The sequence below is a fragment of the Bombus fervidus genome, chromosome 8 (genome assembly GCF_041682495.2).
Source record: "Bombus fervidus isolate BK054 chromosome 8, iyBomFerv1, whole genome shotgun sequence".
Taxonomy (NCBI): domain Eukaryota; kingdom Metazoa; phylum Arthropoda; class Insecta; order Hymenoptera; family Apidae; genus Bombus; species Bombus fervidus.
Window position 1 is genome coordinate 2,308,112 of NC_091524.1, and position 12,761 is coordinate 2,320,872.

A 12,761-nucleotide genomic window follows, 5' to 3' on the forward strand; every position below is an offset into this window, starting at 1 on the left:
GCGAGAGCAGGTAACGATCCCTCCACCAGCCGTCTCGAAGCGGCGAATTCGCGTGCTCCGTTTCATTCGAAATTAGTATCGCTACTCTCTGCTTTTGACAGGGTTAATCAGTGGCGGCAGCGAGAGTAGCAACGTTGTTGCGACGCGAACGGGATTCCTGACCCGCGTTGTATATCGGAATAAGAGATTTCACTTAAAGGGTTTCAAGCTCGTGCTCGAGTTTTGCTAGTGACAGGAAGAAGGGTGCCGCCGCGGTGCGCCTCTCGCTGCCTCCGAACCCCTACCATCGAAGAATCGTGCCGTTTATCGTTTAACAGTTTAACTGGAGAATTGAGAAAGAGGCGAGCATCGGGACTGCCGTGTTTGAAACGGGAAGGGGTAAGGATCTTCCCGCCGGCAGGGGATAAGTAAGGAATCGTATTCTGCCGGGTGTCAGGCTGTTTGCTTTGCCTCGGCGAATTAATTAATTTATTCCGAGATCACCGGTAGCCCGAAGGCTCTGCGAGAGAAATCGTCTGGGAAACAGTTAACAGAACTCGATGGAAACTCTCCCGTTTCTACTACGTCTTCGTGCTCTTCTCTTTCTTTCTTTCTTCCTCTGGTATCACGATAATCCTTGAGCAAGCGCGCGCGAAGTCGCCTCTTTTCCCGCTCCATTTTCACTCGAAACTGATACTTACCGGTAATCGCTCTGACTTGCTCGGAAGAAGCCCCCGTTGCTTTCAACGCCTCCTCGAGCTGCGTGCGCCTCTTGATCTCCAGTTCCAGTTGTTCCTGTAGGCGTTTCCTTGCCCTTCGTTCTTTCTTTAGCCGCTTCTGGTACATCACTGAAAGCAGAAACATCGAAAGTCTTTAGCATAATTTCTACCGGGGATGTCGCGTGCGACTCTTCCGAACGACTTCGACGGACACCTGTCAAAACGACTTAACGGTAGGCGGTGTTCACGGTTCCCCAGGTGGTGGAACCCCGGCGCGGTCAAAGTCCAACGAAATTATCTCGGCGTATCATTGTACCGCGGGGGGTTTCACGGCCAGCACAGGGGGCTTCGGACCTCGAACACGCGTCTAAGCGGGGGTCTGATCGTCCCGTCGGCTACCGTGCGCGCCTGTCAACGATGTCTAACCGAGGATCGACGTCGATCGATCGTTCGATCTAGTTATCGATCGATCTACGAATTGGGTGCCCGGTTAAACCGGTTCCCCTTCTCGACGCCTCTCACCATTTGCAAACGGGAACAATTTTTTTTCGCGACTGCCTCGCAGCTGTCAGCTCGGCCGTGTTTCTTGATTACTTTATCTCGATAGAACGTGGCCCTCCGGTTGCTCGACCATATCGCGTACTACACTTTGCAGCGACTCGCTACACCGATTAGGCTGGCGATCGCTTTCTCTCGTGTGTTTTCGCTATCTTCGAAACTATCCCGAGTCGATAAGAAATCCGTTCGATTCTCGGATTGTAGAATTCTGGCGAAAGCGGAGGCGCGCAGGAAGAACATTCGACATGGTCAGACGCGTTCTTGCAGACAAGCCGATCGAGCGATCGGCCGAGGCTCTCGGGTCGGCGCGTTTGAACCGTCCCTCCTCCTCTTGTCCGCTTTAATTATTTTCCATTATTGCGAACCGCCGCGTCCGGCCATTGTGTCTTGCTCGGGATCACCCGCTCCCGGCACTTTCGGGCCCCGATCTCTCGCGAACCTGGGCTTTGTTGTCGACGCCTCGATCGCGCGATCATCGTTGCGATCGGCATCGACGGCGTTGCCGCTTCTACGGTGGCCGGATTTCGCGGAACGCAAGGAAACAACGCGAGAGCTGTCTTTCCTGGGACTACCCTGTGTTTAACGTGGAAGTCGGCAGTTAGCGTCCAATTAATCTCGTCACCGAGGAAACGAGTGCGAGTCGGCCACGGACGCGCAAGTGCATCGTCATTTTTGTCCGACCTACGCCGAAGGGTGCTATTAAACGAGGAGGCGTCGTTGAAATTGTAAAAGATAGTTTACACACCGTCGGAGTATCGTTTCGTTCGCACGCCGCTTCCTGTATATCCAGGATGACGCGCGTAAAATTAGAAAGCTCCGAACTAAGGTTAGGGGAGCAGCCGAAACGGGAAGATGGTCTCGATGATTACGATCGGACCCGATTCACCGATATTTTCCACGCGATCGGCAGGTGGACACCGGTTGAGCGTCACTGATACATGATTGATTCCCAGCAGACAAGGCGCAGACAACCCCTTTGCCCCCTCTACCTGATCACGATGCCGGTATACCTGTGTCCCCTTCCCCCGCGCGCACACCTTTGTCTTTCTCCGTTACGATCTTGCTCTCGCCGACTTTCGAGGAACGACGCGGTTTCGAGACGTTGCGGCGTTCCTCTCTCTTTTTTCCTTTCTCGTCTCTCTTCGATACTCTCTCTCACGTGCTCCGTTTCTTCGTCTCGCCAAGTTCCCGTCCAGATGCTGTCTTCTCCTCGCTGTCGAATAGGTGTGCAATGATAGCAGGGTAAGGAGAAAGCTCGCGTGAGGGTGCGGAGAGGAGGAGAATGAGAAGGAGGAGGAGGAGGAGGTGGAGAAGGAAGAGGAGGAGGAGGAGGAGATGGAGAAGGAAGAGGAGGAGGCCGAGAAGGGAGGCGGAGGAGAGGGTTGGCGAGGGCGAGGAGGGACACGAAGCAAAGTACGCCGGTGGCGGGTGGGTGGGGTGGGACAAGGTGGGAAGGGGACAGACTTCTCTCCGGTGGTAGGAGCGGCCTGTGGGGTACGAGGGAGAAGCGGGGGGCGCAGCATTATGATGCAAAGATGGCGCGGCTGCGGCACCCTAGAATTAGCTCGAGCACTCGCCATTGGCCGCTCGGCAAACCACTCCTTCGGTAACAACCGACTGCATACGTTGCATACTAAGGATACACGCGAGCCCGGCAAAGAATTGCCCCGAACCAGGGCTGCCCAGGCCCGACTTCCACCTACGATTCCGAAAGCCGCCCGAGTTTCTCTCGTCGCGACTTTTCCTCCGCGCGCGTCCCACTCCACGATCGAGAACCGATCGTGAGCGAGACACAAGCAGGAAGGTGTTCGTTGGTTCTGGTCTTGCGAGAAGTGGTTCATCCACGATCGTCCAGCAATTTTGACGTCTACGCTGTACGTTGCGCATGGTACCGATCGTTGCGAGTCAATAGTTGTTCGGTGACGGCGGTGGATGGCCTTCCCGCGAACTGTCTCTCCTGTGGTCTTCGTTGCGACTTTGTTCCGCCTCGGTTCCAGCGCAACAGCCGTGTAACAGCTTAGCGCGAAGCGAAGAATCGCTACGCGAGCATTCCTTCTTCGTTGTTCCTGTTCGCGGCATCTTGCGTTTCCAAAGGGTAGGAAAGACTGGAGATCGTCTCTACGACCCTTATTTCTCCCTCGATCGATATCGATAAGTCACGATATGTTTCTACGCGACACCAGTTGCAAGTTGCGCGAAGGTCGATCTCGCTGGCATTACCTGTTACAGCGACTGGCAAGCGACGATCGCGCGTTCCAGAAAAAGAAATCCCCGGTCATGGTTATAAAATTAGACCGAACGAATATCGCCTGGATACGTCGAACGCCGATGAGTCGTCCGCCGACCGAGAAGCCCGCGAAGGGAATTACCGCCAAGTTCGTTCACGGGGCACAGGGGTTGCGCGATCAAGGTACCGGGTCGAGGGTACCGCGAGTGGGGGGAGAATGCTCCATTAGATAATGCACCGGAGAAGAAAAGTAGGGAGAGAAAAAAGGAACGATAAACAGAAAGAGGGAGAAGGAAAAGTAGGCTTTCTTTCACACTCTCTCTCTCTCCCCCTCTCTCTCTCTTTCTCTCTCTCCCCCTCTCTCTCTTTCTCTCTCTCCCTCTAGATACGTCAAAATGCATCAGCTACCGCTGTGCGCTCGATCAGAGATTTTCTGGCCGCTGTCCGCGCGGACTACCCACGTTGAAGACTCGCGAACTCTCTCGTCGCGTCCGCCTACGTTTAACGCTGGACCGAGATCTCGTGGGCCGATATCGATCTGCCCGCTGTCACGACCGGAATCGTGCAGATCTCGATGTGAGAGAACGCGGGTGAAACGTACGTGCGAGAAACTGGACGGAAAACGACAAAGAACGGCCACGTTGCGTCGGCAACGTCGAGAGATTTTACGCTAGGTATCGCTTCAGGCTGTTTCAAAGTCGTCGCCTATCTCCAGGAATTAGCGGCCGGCCGCGTAAACAATCAGGGGAAACGCGACGGGGCAAATCCAATAGGGAAACCCGCAGAAACTAATATACAGGCTCGGTCGTCTTACCCGGCTCGCGTTTAATACACGTTTTCCTGCCGGAACGAGAGAATAGTCCCTCCGGGAATAGCAATATGATTTACATTTTGAGGTTATATTGACCATTCCCGGCACCTGCAGCGCTCGTTCCTTCTAGCCCGCGGCCTTCTTCGTCGATGACCGGGATCTGCTTAGGAAAAATTAATAATACCCTGCCCAAACGATCTCTCCTTTGCCTCTGTACTGCTCTTTGGTCGATTCGCGATTCTGCTATATCTTTCCCTATACGTTTCGATTCGCCTCGTGCCAATCTCTTTCCACGAAATCCAATCGTCTGGTGTTCGAGAAGCTGCAACGACTCCTAAGGTCGAACGTTGAACGAGATCTATCCTCGGAAAGGGATAACGAGGAGCCAAGATTAGGGTCGTGGAAGCTGGCCGCGTACACTTAATGCGTAATTACGATTCATGAAGGCGGATGAACTGCGGCGTGTGGACGAGCGCGCGTAATCTTGCACGAATACGTCCTCGAGGGCCGTGGAGCGGTCAAAACAGCCGTTACCCGGTGTTTAAAGGGGTTCTTACGCACCTACTCGAGACGCAGCAGCAGTTCGATCTCCTCCGACGGACAGCATCTGTGCTCTACGGCTCTCTCGATATCCATACAAAAGCCGTCCGTTGAATAACATTACGCTCGAGCCACGCCGCTTGCCGCGGACGATTATAGTCCAACGAACGTCGATAGTAGTTAGACCGTGTATCCTGTGCGAATGCTAATTTCGGACGGCTGGAACCGATGCTCGACCGAGTCCGTCCTTCGGGCTAATCGACGAAACCGCGAACCGATGTCTTCCGGTTCTCTGCTCCTTTCCCAACGCTCGTTTCTTTTCTCCACGCATGCACGTACGCTCACGTTTCACAAGGGGAGAGGCCGTTTTTTGTCGCCTCACGAAGCGCGGAGGATCGATTCTTCGGGACGACTGCCAGAGATTCGCCGTGACAATCGTGCCTTCTCACCCTTCTCTCTTACGCGCGCGCGAGGGTCGCTTCTCGTTCAAATATCAATTTTGCGGCGACAACTTTTCGCCACCCTCCTCTCTACTCCATGACCCATATGGAAATGGAGATCGGTCATCGGAATCCAGTTTGCCAGTGGAAACATCCCCGAGAGGGTCAAACGCGTTCGGCTCCCTTGCCTACGAAGGGTAGCTACCCTTGGACTGGTTTCCATGCCACGGAACGTCGTAAAGTCGAAAGCTTTTCGCTTTTACGTATTATTCTTTTATCCGATATCGGGATAGCCGGTATCCGGCGGCGAGGTATACCAGGGAAAATCCTCTTTCGTGCTCGTCCCTTCGGTTTTCTGGGCCACGAAATATTCTCGCGACCATTCGCTCGAGTAGCGTCTGTTTCGTCTCGCCGCTTGTTTTCATAGGACAAACTAATTTATCCTATTAACATCCGTTGTATACGTTATCGTCGGGCTCGGCGATTCTGTTTATCGGACAGACGAGCTTTAGATTCGCGTTGAAGGAAAGAAATCGAGAGGCTAGACTAGCGTAACGCGAACGAAAACGAAACACGCCTCGCGAAACTGCCTGCCGGGGCAACGATCGTGTTTCGAACGAGATTCAGGCCAACAGGCGGAAGAAACTCCAACGACCGCAGAAACAAATACGGAACTTCCTCCTAGCTTCGCTTCTTCAACGTTTTCGTCCACGTTTCGTCTATGCGTTCAGGTGTGGTCGGACATGGTGGAAGCGTGCCGGAAGAGACGAAATATGCTACCGGTGCGGCGCTTGAATTACGCTACCAATACGAAAATGTTTACTCCGCGGGTGAGCGTGGGTCATTCGAAACCGACCGATCTGGTTACTCGGTCCAGTGCGCGGAAACGTAATAGCCGTAGTAGCGTTTTGCTCGACTTCTTTACCTTCGGCTCGAACCCTTTGGCGAGATCGAAGAGAGAGATCGAAAAAACCGAGCGTACGCTCGATGTGTTCGTCCCTGACGAATTGATTGACGCGAAAACGAGGAAAAAGACGCGAATCTGGAGAAGAAGGAGGAGTCGATCCAGTTCGGTGGATTCGAAAGGGGAGGATCGCGTCGCGTCGTTGGTAACACGTCTATTCCCGGATAATTGTTTTAAAGGTAGCAATCGCTGTCGGGTTACGACCGGCATACATTAATTTAGCCCGATTTATATTATATTATCGGTAAGTATGATCGTCGATGGAGCGGGATGATAGGGCTGCGCCGTGATAACGCATTTCGCGCGCACGTTCGTCGGTTAACGGGAGCCGATTGACCTCGAAGCTCGTTACGTCCAAGGACTGGCAATTACGCGCCGATCAGGCCGCTATAGTGCAAGAAAGACAGAAAGGAATCCACCAAAGAAAGGCAAAAAAATAATACGATCGACAGAAGTTTCTCGAGTCGAATGGGACGCCGGGGGATCCATATCTGCGAGTCGTTGCTTTATCGGTAGCGAGCAGCGGCAGTTTTCGGGGGCTTCGGCGCTATGGGACGCGTGTTTTATTGCCCGAAAACCGACAGATATCAGGATTATGTGTTCCATCGACGTCGACGCTCGTGTGCGCCACCCATTCGACGCGATACGCCGTCTACGGATCTCTAGCGACGAATTGAGGGAACGAAAGAAGCGTAGACATTCTCTTCTGCTCGAACGAACGTTGACGCGAATTCGCGGCGTCCATTTTCGCGTGGAAACTCAAACTCGGGGAAAGAGTCTCGGCTTCGTTGATCGGAAAATAAAAGTCGAATAATAAGAGAATGAGAGAAGGTAGAATAGAGGATCTACGGAACGGAACGAATCGCGTTAAATATAATGCGAACGAATGCCGATGGCAAAGGCGGTGGTGGCGATGCAGAGTCCGAAAAACGTTAGCTAGATGGTTATCGTGGTAATCGCAGGCCGAACCGATAAAATAAGATCAGAGCCTTTCTAATGCCGGGTTATTTTTTTAAATGGTTCGCTCGATCAGCCGGTCTTCTTCACCCGTATGTGCCTGCTCGCTGTTTGCCGGTCGGCTCTCTCGGGGTGAAACTATTTTGACCTTTTTCGCGCGTAGACCTCGCATCGAACCGAGTAATTTGGATTTGCAGTCGCGTAAGCGCCACCCTTGCCCTGCCCGATATTATTTCCCCCTATAAACCTCGTATCTCGCAGTGAAGAAACCGGTGTTTCGGGCTCGGTACCATCTGGACCTCGATGTAGAAGAATTTCGTTAAATATTCATACGGCGAAGAAAGCGCACGATGTTTTCTCTACTAAAAGCAGAGCATTGTTCCACTTTTTTCTGCCGGCAGCCCATAACGTCCCCCGCGAATGAAACCCCGTTGTTTTTTCGCCTCCCCTATCGATACGCGATCCACGCGTCCACAGATTGCTCGATGACGTTTCATTTTTCCCCGAATATCCAAAACACTGATCAGGGGACTGGCATCGAGTTCCCGCAGTGTACTACAGCCAGAAATGTTTTAGCTTATCGCGTTTAATGCCATCCCTTTGCGTCATGAGGAGTCGAGAAAGCATCCCCTGGGGAACATACGGCAGCTTAATGGTGATTTTTTGTCGTTATACGACCGTTTTCACCTCGTTTTCGTTTGCCACGCGGTCCATGCCGGACGTGTCAGCACGTCTTATCCAGGTTGCTTCGTAACGACACGGATTTTCTGATAGATTTCTCCTCGACGGCGACATCGCTATCACGAAGGCGACAATGCACATATTTTCCCTTCTCGTTTTAGATCGGTGGAATGAACCGAAGGATAAAGAAACGAAGAAACTTTTCTAACTCGCACGAAAGCGGAACAAGCAAAAAAAAAAAAAAAAAAAAAAGAAAATAGAGCAACCATCTCCACGCGGCAGTGTACGAATTAAATTCTTAAAGTTCCCTCCCGTGCATGTCGCATTCCGCGAGTCCCCGAGACATCTAAAATCGAGTTACCTCTAGGCTGCTTCCGTCTCTGTGCCGCTCGGGGGAACCGATATTAATTCCCATAAATTTCCTTTCAAACGTGCACGAATCCTCCAGCCGCCACCCCCAGCCTCGCCCCTTCAAAAGCAAAGGACTGTTTGCCTTTTAATCCGAGTATGCAAAGAACGTTATTCTTCTTTTCCGTCGACAAAACGGCATACAGAAGAAAGGGACGGTGGATGGGTGCGGCGGAGTTGAGGCACCGGTAGCTTACGACGAGCTCTTGCAATATTTAACGACGCGATGAAAGCTGGCGAAATCCGAAAGGAACGCATCGTTACGCCTGGCGTCTTTAAAAACGAACTCGTTTGCTCTATTGGAACGGCTGCTTTACTGGCGAAGTGGCGCCTTAAACTGCTGCAGCGAAAGAGCCGAGGAATTGGCGGTAATAGTCGGATTGCGAATGCACGAAACGGAGTAGGTTCTATTACGATAGTATCTCGAAGCTGCATAACAGGGACGCGGCGATTCCAGCGACTCCTAAGGATTCGACTCGAAGTTCCCGCGCAATTTGATCGTAATTACGATTGTTACGTCGGCCGACTCTCTACCTGGACGGGGCCTTGCATCACACATGGCAACCATGTGTCTGCACCTCCTTACGGCATACTCTAAAGAATCTCAGGGACCGACCATAAATCTTAGAAAAATCTCAACAAAGTTTCTCAGGTCAAACAAGGATCTTTTCAACGAAAGTAATTTCTAAGATCTCTGGTTTGTGTCCGGAAAACACTTAAAATTAGTTATTTGCACACGTGCGATGCTTCCCACTACCAACCTTCTATCGAGGGCGGCTAAGACCCCTCCTGGTCCACCAACAATCGTAATAGCCAATAGAAACAACGTCTATTTCCCTCACTTTCCTGACCAAAAAACTGTCATTAACGAATCCGATGATCCCATGCGTTAGACACACCCTTTCCTAGCTCTCCTCTGATACAGCATCGTCACTCTAGATGTAGTCCGTTTTCATCGTCCGAACAGTCAGTAAGTCTACCACGGTTCTACCTAACCCCAATCAATTCATTTGCAAAGTCTAACTATCGCATCGAGACATATCGTCAAATCGGGTCCTATCTCTGTAACGCATAATCTATACTCATCGTCAAATACCTGTAACGCTCATAATATTGTAATCCATCGTTGAATATATCACATTAACCTGTTAACACAGTGTTAATTTCAATTAACCACCCCTGTTATCCTAACCGAAACACGGGGAACGACTACTTCGCGGCGTCGATTAGCCTAATCGTAGCGAGAATTTACGCCTCTCGCTGACGCGTTTTCCTCGCGACCGCGTCTCTCCGCGAACGGTCGTAACATTTGGTCCTTCGAGCCGGATCCAGTGGTAAGTGAAAAGGGCATACCAGTGACACCCAATACCATACAGTGCCACATGAATTCAACATAACCAGCAGCGGAAGCGTTACCACTCCAGCGAAGTCAGTAACGTCAAGGGGCCGTCACCTTGGAAGAGGCATAATTCGATGGTTGAAGACGCAACCATGCAGCCTCCCGCCGCAACTGGACAATCGTGAACATAACGATATTCAATAACTTCGATCGCACGACAAAACACGTCACTTTCGGGAAGGATCACCTTCCTCACGAAACGTACATCAACGACATTCCGCTGCACAGGGACAAGCGACAACCTGCAGTCGGAACAACTTCAGCTTCATTACAACACGAGTGATCCTCGGGAAGAACGCCTTCCTCGCGAACATCACAATATTCCGTCACACGGTAACAAGCAACAGTTAAACTCGCAACTACAAGGTAAGCTCGCTCAAAGCATCGAAATCAGTCATGGATCCCAATATGAAAGAACGCACGAGAAAATTGGTACGACAACGAGAAGGGTTCAGAAAAGGGTTGGAGGCATTTCGCACAGTACTCAACAATTATGTGGAAGGGACACAAATATATACTATCCAACGAAATTTAGAGGAATTAGAGGAAGAATTCACATCATTCAAAGAAAATCAATGGGAATTAGACGATAGGAAGGGGGGCCAAACACAGCAGGACCGCATTGACTTACAACAAATGTTCTATATTTTCACCGGACACGCGACTACCATAATTAATAACGCAAACGAACAATCAAGGTCGACAATCCGAAGTTTTACATCGAGCTATTCGAACATTTCATTGCCGAAAATTCATTTACCTACCTTGTCGGAACTCTACAAGGATTGGCCAGAGTTTGCGGATCTATTTCGCTCTACGGCTCAGACAACCAAGCTCGCGTCATCATTATCGGAACAATCTGATTCAACGTCACCGATCGCCGTGAATCAGACAATCGCTCACGTTCGCAACTCATCGCCAATACGCGACTTAACGACAAACAAGCTCGCGTCATCATTATCTGAACGATCTGATTCAACGCTACCAATCGCCTTGAATCAGACAACCTCGAACATTCGCTGCTCATCGCCAGCACGCGACTTGGCGACGGCCAGGCTCGCGTCATCGTCTGAACAATCTGATTCAACGCTACCAATCGGCTTGAATCAGACAATCTCTAACGTACGTAACTCAGCGCCAATACGCGACTTGACGGCAACCAAGCTCGCGTCATCATTATCGGAACAATCTGATTCAACGCTACCAATCGGCTTGAATCAGACAATCTCTAACGTTCGCTACTCAGCGCCAATACGCGACTTGACGGCAACCAAGCTCGCGTCATCATTATCGGAACAATCTGATTCAACGCTACCAATCGGCTTGAATCAGACAATCTCTAACGTTCGCTACTCAGCGCCAAAACGCGACTCGACGACAAACAATTTCGCATTATCATTATTCGAACAATCTGATTCAACGTCAGCAAGCGCCTTGAATCAGACAACCTCTGACACTCGCAGCTCTTCGCCAACGCGCGACATGAAGACAACCTCTCGCGATCCTCTGGACCGGAAAAAACTGAATCCCGTTCAGGACAACAAAGTCAATTTCGAATCCGGGCCTGCAGCAGGGGTTTCGAAATCCACGATAGGATTCTCTAGGAACATTTCCTCCTCAATCAGCATCTCAATGTTCAGTCTGTCTTACAGCACGTTACCTATATCATCTGAGAGCAGGAGTATCATATCGGAGAATCCTTTTCCTGAACATAACACGAAGATGCCACCCTCGCCATTTCCGAAAGGGGCCACATCTGCGAATTATCCGAAGCGGAATAATCGTCACGTTGTCACCATCATGGCGGCATCGGACAAGTCTCAGGCCACGAAGATCTCACCGGAGTCACCCCTGGCTCCAATAACGCCAACATATTCTCCGACGCCAAGGCAAGTCACAGTCGCGACGTCCAGCGTCACGACGCCCAACGCTCATTCTCCGCCAAGGATCATCACTAAGAGAGCGCGACTCGGGCGGATCATCGGGGGGAGCCCAACCTCCCAATCAACTACAAAACTCCACATCGTGTTGGACGACTCAGCATCAGGCAACACAGGAATTCCGTTCAACGACACCTCATGGGCAGAGGTGTTCCAAGACACGTCCTGGGCAGAGGTGTTCCATGACACTTCCTGGGTCGAGGTACTACACGACACCTCCATGATCGAGACATTCCACGACACTTCATGGGCAGAGGTGTTCCATGATACTTCCTGGGCCGAGCTGCTGCATAACACCTCCAGGATCGAAGCATTCAACGACACTTCTTGGGCAGAGGTGTTCTACGACACTTCATGGACAGAGGTGTTCTACGACACTTCATGGACAGAGGTGTTCTACGACACTTCATGGACAGAGGTGTTCCATGACACTTCCTGGGCAGAGGTGCTTCACGATACCTCCAGAATCAAGACACAATCAACAGCGACAACGTCTGACGAGAAACCCACCTCACGACATCAACCATATCAATTGATCGGGAACCTCTCAACGGGGGGAGGATGTTACGTCGGCCGACTCTCTACCTGGACGGGGCCTTGCATCACACATGGCAACCATGTGTCTGCACCTCCTTACGGCATACTCTAAAGAATCTCAGGGACCGACCATAAATCTTAGAAAAATCTCAACAAAGTTTCTCAGGTCAAACAAGGATCTTTTCAACGAAAGTAATTTCTAAGATCTCTGGTTTGTGTCCGGAAAACACTTAAAATTAGTTATTTGCACACGTGCGATGCTTCCCACTACCAACCTTCTATCGAGGGCGGCTAAGACCCCTCCTGGTCCACCAACAATCGTAATAGCCAATAGAAACAACGTCTATTTCCCTCACTTTCCTGACCAAAAAACTGTCATTAACGAATCCGATGATCCCATGCGTTAGACACACCCTTTCCTAGCTCTCCTCTGATACAGCATCGTCACTCTAGATGTAGTCCGTTTTCATCGTCCGAACAGTCAGTAAGTCTACCACGGTTCTACCTAACCCCAATCAATTCATTTGCAAAGTCTAACTATCGCATCGAGACATATCGTCAAATCGGGTCCTATCTCTGTAACGCATAATCTATACTCATC

At 51.0% G+C, this 12,761-nt stretch overlaps 2 protein-coding genes across 6 annotated transcripts in view; one reads left to right on the forward strand and one right to left on the reverse strand.

Annotated features, from left to right (window-relative positions):
* Nucleotides 1-12,761, forward strand: part of Alc (5'-AMP-activated protein kinase subunit beta-1) — a 264,921-nt gene that overhangs the window by 116,476 nt on the left and 135,684 nt on the right. The gene's annotated exons all lie outside the window — the stretch shown is intronic.
* Nucleotides 1-12,761, reverse strand: part of Dac (dachshund family transcription factor) — a 149,215-nt gene that overhangs the window by 9,819 nt on the left and 126,635 nt on the right. For all 5 annotated transcript variants that reach the window (XM_072008870.1, XM_072008868.1, XM_072008869.1 and 2 more), the window contains one exon: nt 681-827. In XM_072008870.1, coding sequence (XP_071864971.1) covers nt 681-827 — 147 coding nt within the window. The remainder of the gene's footprint in view (nt 1-680; nt 828-12,761) is intronic.